Source organism: Thamnophis elegans, chromosome 2, assembly GCF_009769535.1.
Source record: "Thamnophis elegans isolate rThaEle1 chromosome 2, rThaEle1.pri, whole genome shotgun sequence".
NCBI classification, from domain to species: Eukaryota; Metazoa; Chordata; class Lepidosauria; order Squamata; family Colubridae; genus Thamnophis; species Thamnophis elegans.
Genome location: NC_045542.1, coordinates 77,521,738 through 77,538,336, shown reverse-complemented (window position 1 = coordinate 77,538,336; position 16,599 = coordinate 77,521,738). Strand labels below are relative to the sequence as shown.

Below are 16,599 nucleotides of genomic sequence, written 5' to 3'. Positions count from 1 at the left end.
CTTCTAGATCGGACGTCCACAAAGTGAAGTCATTGGCTGGCGTAGGCATGACGTATTCCTTTCTCACGAAACATCCGCCCCCCAGGTTTTCCAGCTGCGGAGGTGCTGGACGAAAAGAGGAATTTCTTGTGTCTCGAATTCTGCCACGTTTTTCCCGACAGCCTCGCTTACCGGAGTCTTTGCAGTCAGGAGAACAGCGTCTACTACAGTACGTTTAAGATTGCGGTGCCGGAATTACTTGGAAACGACTGTTAATTCAGATTTCCTTTGCCCTAGCGCCTTTTATCTGACTATAACGTAATGTTATTTATTGGGGTTTATATTTGTACCATTATTATTGCTGTCCTCCAAACAGAGAAAAACTCGATATTTGAGTATGTGCTTTTTTGTTTTTTTGCAGAAAGTTAGGCTAATTCCCCAGTTTATCCAGATGAAGTCATCCTAGATAGGAAAGGAGAACTCGATTGCAGGATTGCTGCGGAAATTGCATCGAATGAGCCATTAGTTTGAAATGATTTAATGGGCTCTTATACTTTTAAGATATCCTCTTTACAGAAAGCCTAAATAAATAGCGTTACGTGATAATTTCTGAAGTTTTGAAATGTTTTACTCAGTCAGACTTGATATAGAATAGACTAACATATACTATAGGTTCATCTTATTTGTCGTTTTCATTACTGTTATAATTATATCCTACAGAATTACATTCTTTAGGTTAATGATAGGGTTTATTTCTTTTGGTTGTTGTTTTTGGCTACTGATGCATTTAGATACCCTTTGTGCTTTCCCTTTTTGTGATAAGCAAAGTTATGTTAAAAAAAAAAAGCCAAAGAAGTTGAAGACATGAGATGAGAAAAATGGGTAAAACTATTCCATCATCACCCACTTACAAAATACTTTTTGCCCATTAAAATAGTATTCTAAGAAACTATTGAAGTTAAAACAAGCCTCTAAATATTCCGTATTTCATCAAATATCAGGCACTCCTTCAAAAAAGAAAAAGACATATGGCTAGAAACAGCAGAATATACAGGTTTTCAATTATACTCCGCATTTAATTAATTTATAAGTATAATCTTTATTGTCATTCTACTTAAATACAACAAGATTGGTTTTCTTGTAATAAAAAATAGCAAAACAGGGTTATATTATAAATACCCACATATTTATTCTTCAATTCGTTTCCTTACACCTGCGTACTTTATTTTTATCCTCAGAGCAGATAAGTGATTTTCATCAGCTTGGGAGTCACGTCAGCTCATCAGGCAGGTAGAGTTTGTTTTCTTCAAGGCTATTACCAATAGTTTCTGCTACAGTCTGTTTAATGTTTGTTTTATATTTTTATTTTATTAACTAAGATTCCCCCCCCCCCTAATATGTATGAATAAATCTTTACCTAAATCAAGCAGATGAGTCATCCTTCTTTCAGGGATCACCAAATAGCCCCAAAACTTTAATTGTATTCTGCATCTTGTTCCCATTTATTGATTCATGTTACCTGACTAAATTTCCCCCTAAATTTGGTTTACTAAATGTTGTATGGGACTGCATAAGTCATGAATTACTATGCATAATCTATAATAGTTTGATATTTCTATGAGGTGGTCTAGTAGATACCCATTCTCACAATTGCCAATTATGGCACTGGTCAACATAACACTTTTAGTAAGAAAAAGTGTAGTCTAATCCTAACTCATCACATGCAGCATGCCTGACTCACAGTAAAGAAAATATCAGTCACTTCTGACATACTTTGGTTTATAATGTGGAACTAAAGACCAGTTTTTAAGTTCACTCATGCTCTTCTATGAAAGATAGGATCTCTAATCCAGATTGTAAATCAACACAAAGCTGCCCACATCCCACAAAGTAGGTGATACGTGCAATGTACCAAAATATATTCAGAATGTCTCTTTTTGACCATGTGTGTATGTGTGTGTGTGTGTGTGTGCGCGTGCGCACGCGCGCATCTGTGTAAGCAATATATGTTCATAAGAAGGTCAACTATTTAATACAGATATATTAAGGATACTAAGGGGGAAAATAAACCTGGTGTTTTTGTGACAGTAATCTATGGGTAAAAAATCACAAACATAAACACTAAACGTACCACAATGTCAGAACTTCTCTTCACAATTTATTTTCAATTACAAAGGATGTTGCATACATTGATGAGTTTGTATGTGAATAGAAATGCTTGGGCTCAAGGATGACAGGAAAAAAACCAAACCAATATTTTAATTGTGTCTTTGTTTTTTAGAAAAGGAAAAAATACACAACATTAAACATTATAAAAGTTGCAAACAGATCATGCTTTGAACAGGATATTTTTTTTCTAAACAGAGACAAGACCTTCAATACATATCTCTGAGCTCCAGCTGGAAATGGACCACAGAACATTAACAGCATTACAAACATCATCTGGTAGAGGAAGGTCACAATAATTTTTAATGTACTATTTTACCTTTCAAAAACTTTGCTGTGTTTGCATATACTATCACATTTGCTCCCCAATCTTAAACAGGTTTACAGAGGCATCCCATAATACAGTGAAACCTACTTCCAAGTAAGAATGCCTAAGACTGCAGCCTTAAATTTTAATCAGATTTTCAGTATATTTTAGGAAAGACAATTTAATTTGTAGAATACACTACAGTAACCAATGCTAAATGTGGTATTCTTTTGCATTGGTGAACAGTACTGCAGCAGTAGAAATTTCCATTATTTTTAGAAGCTAGAAATGATTTTTTAAAAACGTTTTTGAAGTTAGAAATAATTTCAGTCTTTCCATATTGAAACTTTCATGGCTAGCACAAATGTTTGAATCCGAGCTTAAGGCAGATCCAATGAAATCAACGGGAAATCAAAATAATGTACTTTTAACTCTTAAGCAATAGATATTTAACATCTTTTATAATTATGTTTAAAATAAATATATTTTTGTTTAATACACAAAAAATACCAACAGTACCTGACCGTACTAGATTAGAAGCTTGATACCAAGAAACAATTCAAAACATTGTGATGATCGAGATGATCTTTATAGCACTGGAGTTAGTTCCTGATAAAATGGTAGATTAGAAGATCAGTTGACTTAAATATAACATACTTAGATTTAATTTAGGGTCAAACTTTCTATTTTAGAAAAAGTTAAGGCTACAGCCCTATATGCAATAGTGTAGTAAATTCCATGTAAAATGGGATATTTAAAGCATGTTTGCTTAGGATTAGGGAGTGACCAGTATATTCTTATGGAAGTTCCTAACATCTTAAGAGGCTAAGCATTTCACTGCATGAACACTCGTATCACCCAAAATAATGGAGGAAAATTAAACAGTAAATACCTCTGAGATCCAATCAAGTTAGAATGCTTTGAAGGAAGTATATGCTAAAGTGCCATTTGTCAAAGCATTCAGTTTACTCTGGAAATAACCTAAGTATTATTGTGTAATGCCCTTACATGTCATGATTTATTAAAGAAATTGGATTAGTAATTGACTGAAATATAATTTGCTCAATCCTTCAGATAAAAACAAAAGAAAAAGCTGAAGACACTGCATTTTAGTGCAGTTTTCAGTTATACAAAATAGAACTTTCCATCTGATAGCAGACTTAAAATACATGATTTTACACCTAAAGCCTTACTTAAAAAAAAAAAACAACTTGAGTAGACAGGAGTGAAATTCAGGCCTCAAAGCCTAAAGGTTTGTACAATGTCTTGTGACTGCGCCTCAACAGAATTCAACAGGAAGACTGCTAAATATCAAGGAACCGACTGGCTGCTATTTGTGCTGAAGGCAACTTGTAAGAAAACCCATGAAAAACAAGTAGGAGAATATTAATGCTTTAAAACTAGTCATATTTATAAGACTTACGTAAGAGAAACCATACATCAGTTATTGACATTTGTGAATAAACAAGCAGATTTATTAACAAAGGCAAACATCAGAAAAGTGGTACAGACTTAAGTGAAACTCACACTGACAGTACGGTATTTGAGAAATGTCTGTTGCTTTTAAGTTTAAGAGACCTTTAATCTATTATAGAAGTTTTTGCTCTTTCTCCAGTACATTTCAACTTAAATTTAAAAATAAATTACCAGACTACTGAAGTATGTATATCTTTGCCCAAGTCCTACAACAGTTTCACTGTTTGCACTGATGCCACAGTAGCATGAAAGAACTAGTTCTCAATTAGTTCAAAGACTAGTACTGAGCCCCAGAAAATTAAATACCAAGATTTACTCAATAAAAGAGACAGAGAAGCTGTTGTTAAGAGATATAGTGGAATTATTATAAAAACCCTATTTTCCAAGACCACTAAAAATTGGTCACTCTATGCCAGTACAAACTATTAATATAATTTTAAATCAGATCTATTTGAAGTTCCTTTATTATATTTTAATTGTTGTTTGCTTCTAAAAGGGTTTAAGGAATCCTGGGGAATGAAAAATAAACTTGGTTCTAATATACAAGTAAGGCACAATATAAAGCCACATCATAATCTGTCAATGGAGTAAGTGGATAAAGGACAAGAACCATACATGGTACAGAGCAAGTAGTTCATCATAGCCATTCAAAAAATAAAAGTGTGGCACTCAGTTTCAGACTGACAATTTTTTAGCAAGAGCATGCTTTCAATGGAAATGAACTCTAAAATATCCAGTGTATGAAAGAGAATTTAGGGCCTTTTAAAAAAATGGATAACTGCTTTTGAGGGACATTAGAATATCCACAACATCTATGCTTAAAATGACCAAAGACTTCAATAAGATCCACATTCCATGTATGAAGTTTGAAAACCTTTAGAACTCTTCTAAAGATAATCAGCCAAAAATGCATGCCACATTTTCCCCAAACAAAACATGAATATTTGGGTTTTAAAAATCTTTGTGATAATTATACACTAAACGTATATTTAATGACACTAGAGGAAGCAGATTGTTACTGGCATTAAAAGTACAACCATTTCTAGACTGTTTTAAATGCCACAGAGTCTCCTGGTTAAAATGTAAAGTTGCACAGCTTGCCTATGTCATCTTTACAATAAGATTAAACCAGCAAAGGTCTTAACTTTACTCTACATTTTACTGCCAGGTTTTATTTAGATCAAGTATCGCTGCAGCATCCTGACCAGCCCAGAGTTAGCAGCAAATGGCAGGAATCATATAAAATGCAATATCTTTTTTTCTTTTTTTAAACAAAGTGCTTTTCTAAGATATACATACATATATAAATAGATACAAAATAAAGTGTCACCATTAAAAAGCTCAACTATTTAAAAGCTTTTTGACTATAACTTAATACATAGAAAACACTGAAATGCAAGGGCATGGAATCCACTAAAAAGGGTCAAAGTCTCTTTTCATTGCTAGAACAAAATCATACCAGTTTTCAGACATGCACGCACGCATACACACACCCACACACATACAAGCTGCAAAAGCAGTATTAGCTCAGAGAAAACTGAGCTTCAAAGGGGTATATCTTACTGTCAGTATAATCTTGCTAAATAAATCCTGATTAGAAAATAGCTGTATTTTATTGTAGAATATATCTTTTTCATGCTATTCTGATTCAGAATTAGAATCTTAGCATGAACGGTATTTAAATGCCATTTACCAATGAAACTCAACACTATTCCAGTATATCACGGTAGATGGATATAAAATACTCAGAAGACAAAAGCTCCACACAAGTGTTAAGTCAGGCACATTACTGAGCTGCCAATGTTGTTTTGGCTGCAGTTTATCTTAAAAATCCTCCTGCTCCATCAGGGCATGCAAATTTCTAGTGACGTCTTACAAATACTTCAGATGTCTTTTTAAACAAAGTAAATGGCAATAAACAGTGATTTGAGAGACATTAAAAAGGAAAAAGCTGTAGGATGGTAGAACTCTGTAGTGGTATATTGGCATTTTCCAATCTTTCAAACTTAAAAAAATGAGTGTTAGGTTCCATTTAGGAATAATCCATTGAGATGCAACAACTGCATTACAAAATGTATGTAAGGAATTGGGGGGGGGGGAGAGGGAAATCCATGAGCTTTTTGCATTTTCTTGGAGCTACATCTAAATTATTTGGTATTTTAGTAAACAGTGTTACGTAGTCATCTATATCAAAAAAGGGGGAGGAAAGGCAATCATGAAACCATATAATGATTCTGTCTTAACATAAATAACTCTCTCCTTAAGAGATAAAGCTTTTCATTGGTACTTTAACACTGACTAAAAGCAAACTCTTGTGAGGCAAACTGCACACACATTTGTATTCCCCCAATCATAGAAACTATGAGTTAACAATAAGTCACATATAAGTTTGAAGAAGCTAGTTCAAATATCTGTACAAAAATATAAAATCTAGAAATTCTTTTTCCCCCCCGCCTGTGTTGATTCTTGGAAACATCACATGCACAATAATACAATTGGAAAAGTGGCAACTAAGGAATTAAATATTTGTAGCTTTTTTTTTTTTTTACATATATACATATTACAATAAAAATAATTTTATTTTGGTTGGTTGGAAGTATACTACAAGCTAAATTTTCTAATTCCCAAAGTTGAAATCTGTTTTATCAATAGCTTACTAAAATCCAAATATATTAAAATTTCTACGATAAGTGCAGAAAACAAAAAAAGGATTTACAGTCTTCTAAATGGCCAATTTATCTACTATGAACAAACTAGAGGATCAGCAAAATAATAATGTATGAATGCTCTTTCTGTAGATAATTGGACCCAAAGAGAAAGAAATTCACAGTTCAGTAAGATCCCTAACCCTGACCTTTAAGTTATTTTTCTTTTTATACATTCAGTACAGTATCATGTAAGCTGTGCAAAACTTTACTTAAACTGGCAGTTTGCCATTTCAGTTGCATTTGTCTTTGGTACAAAAATAAACAATCGCATTAATGTGCAAGTATTTGTTTTCTTCCGGCCAAGTACCGAAAATTATTTTTCTAGAGCCATCTTTTATACAATACATAGACTCTGTGGCATATCTACATTTTCAACATATTCCTATATACATTCAAAAATTTGTAAGAGCTGGAACAAATACATTAAAACCCATGAGACCATCTATATATCTTCTCTCCATTAGGAGTTTCTTCATCCTACAAAATTTTTACTATTCCATATTTATTCTTCCCCTTCCCCCCCTCCCTATTCAATACAAGGCACAAAGAGTATACATTATTTCTTACTTGCACAGACATTTAAATACCGTATCAAGCTCAGAAAATTATATGTTTTTTTATATGGCACACTAGCTTTATTGCTAAGTGTGCTATTTACAGGTTAGGTTACAAAGAAAACTTATTGTTTAATTTAAAAGAAAAAAAGCAACAATTTTTGAAAAAAAATCATTGAGTTTACATTTTTTTAAACTTAAGAGCATAAACCTGCCAAAATGTTTGGCATTTTACTAATTTTTTTCTTTGCAAAAAACATTTTGCTTCTACATAAGTTATATAATCTGGTCCTAGATAAACTTAATTTTAAAATAAACATGTAGCCATTACATTTATGCCAGAAGCAGATTTAGATCTACAAGGTTTATGCTCCAAAATGCCATTAAGCATTTTATATCATGCTTTCACTTATCTTACTACATTGTTATAAAAAAATAAAAAAAATAATGGAACTTAAACTGTTTTATACAGCACTAAACTCACATGCAGACCAGAATTAATTCTACAATGTAGTAGTTCATGATGCAGGCAGAGCTCTGATCAGTGTGATGGAATAAAATTATGTCTGTTAAATTTTTGATGTTGGTATTCGCAGCCCAACAAGTCCTCCTGTAGGATCTCCTTCTGCTGTTTTTTCTAAAACCTGGTTCACAAATTCTGAAGTTTGTCCAGATACTGGCTGACCTAGAGAAATGAGTAAAAACACATCTTCAGAATATTACTAAGAATTTATGTGTCCCTTGTTCTTTATTCCTTACAAATTTAAGTTGTGCCAGTGTGTGTGTGTCTGTGTGTGTCTTATGATTCTAGCAGTGGCATGGGAGTCTGAATGGGGAACAACAGGCTTATCTGAACCCTAGCAAAACTGACTCATTTAGAGTTTGTTGCCTGCCAGTTCTAGGATTATGCCTTTGTAGCTTCATGCTTTGACCAGTTACATCCATTCCTGGATCATGCAGGGGGAGGCAATGCTCACGGTTACTCATGCTCTAATCACTTCCAGATTGGATTACTGTAATGAGCTATACATGGGTGGGACTACTCTCGAAGAGCTTCAGAAGCTTCAGCTAGTGCAAAGTGCAGTAATGTGGGCAGTTATGTGTACTAAAACAAATGTTACATATCTGCTCTGTGAGCTGCATTGTTGCCAGTCTGCTTTCGTATCCAATTCAAGATGCTTTATTTTGATCTTTAAAACTCTTTATGACATGGGGCCAGGTTATTTGAGGGACTGCCTCTACCAATTACATCTGCTCATCCCATCAAATCTGGCAAGGCAGACATCCTGCAGGTTCTGTTACTCAGGGAACTATAACTGGCAGGCCTGAGCAGCCAAACCTTCTCTGCTATGGCTCCCTCCTTATGGAATGTTCTTCTCCCTGAAGTGATTCAGCTCCATCTTTCCTTCATTTTCTCGAAATCCCTCAAGACCTGGCTTTATCATCAGGTCTAGGGGAGTCTCAAGGGGCCAGTGAGGTTTTGAAGTGTCCATTGCTAAGCAAATCTCTTGGGTTTTTTTTATGACTGTGCTTGACATATTTATTGTTTTAATACTTTGTTTTGCTATATGCTACCCAGAATCCCCTTTTATGAGAAGTATGACCATATTAATTTCATATATTAGATAACTGTATTTTCAAAATTTAGAAATACTAAGTGAGAGCACTATTTTGATTTTTTACTGCTTATAAATAGTACTGAACAAATAGTACTTGTTCACTTACCAAGGGTGTCTTTAATAAGTACATCAAGCTTCTGACTCATATTTGTTACTCTCTCATCTTTAGGACTCTGTACTCTGTTCACAATTTCTTGTTTGATAGAATTGATCACAAACAGTAAGTTATCTGCAAAGAGATCAAGCAACAATATAAGTCCTCCTTACTGCAAGTTTTCTGAAAAGGAAGAATACATTTATTATGTAAAAGCAATTTTATACCATTCTTCCACCTGAAATTTCCATATTGATATAAAATAACTAATAAAAGTACATTAATAATATAGAAAAAAAGTAAACTACAGATTGAAAGGTAGAAAAAAAACATTTAAAGAAAAAAATCTTTGTATGAAGCAAACAAACGGATGCCAGACAAGACTCTGGGGACATCCTAAACTACAATGCCCCCTTCTCCCTCGTTTTCTCATCAAGCAATGTAGCAAACATTTCAGATTGTTAAACCTTTTTAATCTCTTTACAAATCACAATAACTTTACCGAATACCTTGTGAATTCCCATATAGACCACCTTTCAGATAATTATCATACTTCAAAACAGACAGTTTCATCAATCAGCATACTTGAAAGATTTAATAAGGTATCCTAATTTTGATAAATTGAAACCGGGTATGTGTAGTACTTTCAAATACAAGACAGCTGTTTTTTCCTCCTATAAAAGCTTACCATATTCAGTATTGAGTCCCCAAAGTTTAACTTTGTTGGCTTCATACTGAGCTTTCTTTTTCAGTCGGCAAGCCCTGTGATGTTGAGAAGGAAAAGAATTGAAGGTGAGATTTTGTTCCTGTTGTTCGGACCGTTCGTCACACAAATAATCAGAGGTTCAAAATATTAGATGTTACCAAGTAGTACACCCAGACTATAATTTCTGATTCCAGCTTTCATTTCTCCTTTCACTAACAAAATAATTCCTCTGTGATTATTTAATTATTAAACATATTTCTATCCCAATCAAGAGATTCTAAAGCATTTACATTTAGCAAATAATACAATTTAAAACATATACAGTACAATCTTAAAAACCAATTATCATAAATAGGAATAAAAATGACATTAAAGCAAAAATGATACTATAACCCCCCCTCCCCCAAATTGGTAACATCTTACCATTCCAGAATTTTATAAGTTTCAGTAATAGTTAAAATGTAAATACACTATATTGCCAAAAGTATTCGCTCACCTGCCTTTACTCACATATGAACTTACTATAAGTGACATCCCATTCCTAATCTATAGGGTTCAATATGACGTCGGTCCACCCTTTGCAGCTATAACAGCTTCACCTCTTCTTGGAAGTCTGTCCACAAGGTTTAGAAGTATGTTTATGGGAATTTTTGACCATTCTTCCAGAAGCGCATTTGTGAGGTCACACACTGATGTTGGATGAGTTTACGTGGCCTACCACTTCGTGGCTGAGTTGCTGTCATTCCCAAACACTTCCAGATTCTTTTAATACAGCTGACAGTTTACTGGAATATTTAGGAGCGAGGAAATTTCACGACTGGATTTGTTGCACAGGTGTCATCTATCACAGTTCCACGCTGGAATTTACTGAGCTCCTGAGAGCGACCCATTCTTTCACAAATGTTTGTAAAAATAGTCTGCATGCCGAGGTACTTGATTTTATACACCTGTGGCCATGGAAGTGACTGGAACATCTGATTCTGATTATTTCGATGGGTGAGTGAATACTTTTGGGAATATAGTGTATGTTGGCTACACACAAGAGGCAATTATCATCAGAGACTCTTCCAATGTGTTATGAGAGGTGTGAGGCAAGAGAGTAAAGGAGAATTTTAATTAAGGAAGTAAGGAAGAATTTAATATCCTCAGTAACCATGAGTTGGGCTGCCATATAAATTTGTGAAATAAATAATAAACAACCTTTCAGATATGATTAAATTTAACCAAGCCATCAGAAACAAATCTGTCACTTGCAGAATAACTTTTCCTTTTTCAATATAGCAATCTACAAATGCTTGTCAATAGTAATATAATAAATTAACAGATTTGTATACTACCCAACACTTAACTTATATACTACCCAACTCTCGGTGGCTCACTATATATAGTGAGCCACATGCATGCATACACCCAAGCATACAAACACAAAACATAAACAGGGAACAAACAGAATTGCTAATGCTATATTTATTCAGGAAATTGTTACCTAGAGGCAAGTTTATTTTTTTCTTTCCTTGATCTTGGTCTTGCTGTTAAGGGAAGTTCACTGACAGGGGTCAAATCGCTAATTACTTTATTCAGTTTCCTAAGTTCATTTCCAATTTGTAGCAGTTTTTTAGGGTTAGGTGTCAGATCTTCTACATCAGTCCTTCGTGACTTTTTAACAGCATATTTTCCTGTTTAAATGTACACAATCATAATCAATAGGTTGCAAATTTTTATTCAAATTGAAGATGCACATTTCAATTACAATGCTTATTGTACATTGGTGTTTTTGCCAGTACTGTATCTCATATAATACAACTAAGAAGTCTATGTGGACTTTAAACAATCTACAAAACATGTTAGAAGTAATACTAGGCAAAAAGAAATAAATAAATACCATGCTGCAGGTGCATGACGTATAGTCAGAAAATCAGTAATACCTATTTTAGATTATTATGCATTTAATTTAAAGCATTTTTAATAAATGTTGATGTAACTAATGACAACTGCTCTCACTAATAACATTAACATATTATTTTCATTTCTTTCACCAAGTTTAATGTCTACAAATGCAGACTATTACAAGTAGTCCTTGACTTACAACTTTTCATTTAATGACCGTTCCAAGTTACAACAGCACTGAAAAAAGGGACTTATCACCCTTTTTCACACTTATAACTATTGCAGCATTCCCATGGTCACAATTCAGACACTTGGCAACTGGCTCATATTTATGACGGTTACTGTATCCTGGGGTTGCATGTTCTGATAAGCAAAATCAATGGGGAAGATAGATTCACTTTACTAACGTAACAAATGTGATGATACACTTAACAAGTGAGGCAAGAAACATTGTAAAATGGATAAAACTCACTTAACAATTGTCTCAGTTACCAACAGAAAGTTTGGGCTAGATTATAGTTGTAAGTTGAGGACTACCCATAATGCATTTCCTGGAAAGAGGAAGATGAAAACAAATTTTGCCGAAGTGTCACAAATGATACACAAAATAGGGAAGAAGTGTTTCTAAGTTGCAAAAGCAAATTTTTTATGACTCCTTCCTCCTACTCCTCCAATTACTTCAATAAATTAATGGAATGTGTGAATGAAAGTTGCATATTTTATTTAAAAGAAAGTTACGGTGAAGAAATTTTAGAATATTACCAACATATATTCATGCACATTTCAATACCTTCAAATTGCAACACAATGTTAACCCAACACTTATTAAACTTATTTGAAATTCCTATACACTTTATTTAAATGATACAGGAAATTCTGTAAACAGCAGCTCTTACCATGATGTAATCCGTTCTTCTGATACATGTTGCTTGGTAAGGTTTCTCGATTCCACTCAGAAGGCCTTAACATTCTCTCCTGCTGTGATGGCGTCAATTGTTCACTATATTCCCAGAAGTATCTCCGCTTGCCTCTTTTTCGACAAGATATTGCAGTCATTTCTTTCAAATCTTCTACAGAATCATTTTCAAAACCTAAACATTTATAAAGTTGTACTTTTATAGAGCTTGTCCAGACCAAATGGACCAGAGATAGGTAGAAGATAGTATATCAAAAGTAAGGGTAAAAAGGACTGGAATAAAGGGGAAATGAGACTTTAAATTTTGATAATTTCTGGCAGTGTTCAATTTTTTTCTCCCAATTGGTGACAGAGAATTTATCAGATGACTAATGGACAAAATTGGGCTGATGAAATAGGATTTTTCCAGAGTATCTCTAAACCATTTTGTTCTTAAGCAGAGCCTGGAAGTTCTTTACTGAATTGTCTCCTCAACTAATGGTCTCTTCAAATCAGCATTCTACTTCTTTGATTTTAGAAAGTCAAAGTATTCAGAGATTCATTACAGATATACAGTGCACAGTCAGATACAGATAAAAGTATGCACTAGAGTTACAGAGTAATATTATATTACATTATATATATATATATATATATATATATATATATATATATATATATATATATATATATATATATATATATATATATATATATATATATATATATATATATATATATATATATATATAATGTATTATGCTTTAAAGCAGTGGTCCCCAACCTTTCTGGCTCTAAGGACCAATTTTTCTGAAGATAAATTGTCTTCCATGGACCTGGGGGAGGGGGGGGGGGAATAGCTTCACACATGCAACCTAGACCCTTCGCATGTGCAGATGAAGCTTCACTCGCCTGCTCACCGCTTGTTTACTATTCCAAATCATCCTAAATAGGCATTTTTTAAAATCTCATATTTAAATAGGCACTGGCTTCCCAGACCAGATATTATTTTTTCCCCACAGAAGTCATTTGTGCTTGTGTCTGTTTATGCTCATAGGAAATGAATGTTAGATAGAATGTTAAATAGATACACCCATGATTTTTTTATATTAGGCTATGCAATGGAAAGAATAATAAATCACTTGATGGACAACAAGAAGCAGTGGTATTTATTGGAATGATCAACACTATTTCCGGAAAAACTTCTATATAGATCATACAGCATGGTCATCAAATTTTCATATCTCAACATTCCCAAAATGTAAAAAACTCTACACCTCTAAATGGATGCTTGACAGGCTGTTATATATATCATTGATGATTTACAGCTTATTTTAAAAGCAACCTACACTGCTCAGGGCCTCCCTCTTTGAGGGAGGTGGGCGGTTTAGAAATATGAAATATAAACAAACCTCATCAGTGTTGTATAAGACATTAAATTACAACACAACACTGCTGCAGTCTAGACTGTGTTTCCTTTGGTTACATTAAGCAAGAAGTTATTTGGCTGAAAACTCATTTTCAATTTGAGAATGTGTTTCAAGAACATCAAGCATCACGAAGAAGAGAGGTTTAATAGTTTGTATCTAAATCGCATGAGTTTAATTACCTGGTTCAGAAAATGTATCACTGATGTCATCATCCTTATCGTCCTCATAATCCTCCTCGTCATCGTTTTCAGATAGTTCGTGCTCACTTCCAAAGCCTTCATCATGATCTTCATCTTCCACCTCTTCCTCATCATCTTCATCCTCATCAGGATCGGCTGTGCCTGCATGATCAGCTGAGCCATCACTGACAAAAAGAGAATAATTATGCTCTTCTTTTTTCTGTGAAGGATCTGACACCGAGGTGCTAGCAGAGAGGTTGCTCTTCTCAGCAATAAGTCCTGGAGCTTCCTGGGGTGGCGTGAGGAGCAGAGCCTGAGTCTCTTTGAAAGGCAATACAGGAGCACTGTGATTCTGAAGGGGGTCAATTCCTTTTTGCTCTTGTCTCTTTGCTACAACTCCACAGTAGCAGGTGTTTTCTTTTGCAGCATCAGCATTTGCCTGGCTCAGAGCGGACCTGTTCTGGTGCATTGGATTTATCTTCACTTTTGCCTTTTTAACATAATCCTTACATTCAATGTGAATATTCGCTTTCTCATTATTGTACATATTGGTCTTAACCATGATTTGTGTGCTTGAATTCGCCTTGCTTGCTTTGTGAGCAAACTCAGATAAAGGTGCTTCAGCCTGAGCAGTTTTTGATGAACAAACTGGGGTGGCTGCTCTTGTAATTTTCTTGGTTGGCAGAGACGTTAATTGGGTTTGTTTTGCATTGAACAGCAACTCTGAATAGCATAGTGGATCTGAGACAGGCTGAGAGTCCTCACTGTTGAGCTGAGCCAGAGTTGGAGTTTTACTTATTACCTCTTCATCTTGATACGGGCTTGAAAAATCATCAAGACCCAAATAGTCCACCTCTTTTGTTCCCCAAATGTCAGAGCTGGTTAATTTTGTATACTTTGTTAAATCTTCACAGTAAGTATCCCACTGATCCCAATTGGCAGGGAAAGACATTTCAGTATCCAGAATGTCAGTAAGAGTCTCTAAGTTCTCAAATTCTTTACAGTCCTCCACAGAAAGCAGATTGTCCCTGGAACTCTGTTGGCAATCCATTCCTCTGTCCTATTAAAGTAAATAGACAAAAGCATATCAATAACAGTTAATGCATTTTCTATCCAGAGTCTTACCCCATTAGCCAGCTAAGACCAAAATAAATTAATAATTAATATCAGGTGCACCTTGAAGGACATATTATAAAGCATGTTATTTAAATATTTGTTTTTATTTTTAAACAAACATAAACAAACAAGACATATAACATAAAAACCTCTTCAATTACATACAGTCTGTCGATTGGTTACACAATCGACACACTGTATGGTTTTTGTGTGTCCTTTCCATAGTCATCAGCTTAAACTTTATCTAAAGTCACATATTATCAAATATATTTGTATACATTATTATTATAGTACTTCATTTTTTGATTATCACTATTGTTTCATTTTAAACAAGGCATTCTAAATATAAATTCATATATTATAATAATTCATTATATCATCTTCAATATATCCAATAATAAAGTATTTTTTATATCCTATTCTAAGTCATTCTATTATTTTAGTATTGGTAACATTCTCTAATAATTTCCAATTCCATCTTTTCTCCCATTATTAATATTAATCTAATATATATGTATACAATTATTATAATTATTAAACATTCATTGACTATAGCTATTATTACATTCTTTTTATGTGAAGCGTAACTAAATTTAAGCTAAATTTATATTATGATGTTTTATAACATCGTCCTAAAATCATCCAATGATATAACATTTTTATATTCTATTCTATATAAAATTGTTTATCTTTTATAAAAAGTTTTTCAACTTCATCTCCATAGTCCCACTTGCAATTTTATATAAAATTTCATATTATCAATCTAGCATATATAAATGCATTATTATCATTGTTAATCATTTATTTGACTATAACTATTATTACTTTTATCTTATACATAATACTCAAAGTTTAAGTTTAACTTGATTTTACTGTAACATTTCATTTCATCATCCTGTATCCTTCCAGTAGTAGTGCAGTCCAATATCTCTTGCCATTTGTAGAATCTGTTTTCTTGATAAGTCTTACATGGACTTCTCTTAGCAACTTGTTGTTCATTCCATATTTTATAGAGTTGAAACCCTCCATCTGTTCCTTCCATCATCTTGCCTTTGGTTATCACTGGTGCTTCTGCAAAAAGTACTCTCATTGTTTCTACCAAATTTCTTCATCTATATTTTGAAGTCTGGGATATAGTTTGAATTCGTTGATCTCTCCTTTCAGTAATTTACATATATCATTTCCCTCCACTCTTGGTTTGATGTCAATGTCAACAATTTTCTTATCACTTTGTTCATATTTCTCTGCAGTTTTTTTGAACTCTGTCCTCAAATTTCATCATTGTTTTGTAAATATTCTCAACTCTTCCCTCCATTTTTTCTATTTTTTGTTCTATAATCTCAAATCTCTTTATGAATTCTCTCTGTGCTTATTAGAACTGTTTGAATTTCTAACATAATTATTTGCAATGTTAATTCCTTTTCTTCTTCATGTTGCATAATTTTTCCAGGTTGTAAGCACTGCCACTAAACCATCCAAGGCT

At 33.6% G+C, this 16,599-nt stretch overlaps 1 protein-coding gene across 2 annotated transcripts in view; it reads right to left on the bottom strand.

The window, feature by feature from the left end:
- Nucleotides 1–2,117: 2,117 nt before the first annotated feature.
- Nucleotides 2,118–16,599, bottom strand: part of CREBRF (CREB3 regulatory factor) — a 28,274-nt gene continuing 13,792 nt past the window's right edge. For both annotated transcript variants that reach the window (XM_032209587.1, XM_032209588.1), the window contains exons 4-9: nt 14,001–15,060; nt 12,393–12,587; nt 11,096–11,285; nt 9,592–9,665; nt 8,916–9,038; nt 2,118–7,875 (exon numbers count right to left, since the gene is read on the bottom strand). In XM_032209587.1, coding sequence (XP_032065478.1) covers nt 7,760–7,875; nt 8,916–9,038; nt 9,592–9,665; nt 11,096–11,285; nt 12,393–12,587; nt 14,001–15,060 — 1,758 coding nt within the window. In that variant the 3' untranslated portion in view covers nt 2,118–7,759. The remainder of the gene's footprint in view (nt 7,876–8,915; nt 9,039–9,591; nt 9,666–11,095; nt 11,286–12,392; nt 12,588–14,000; nt 15,061–16,599) is intronic.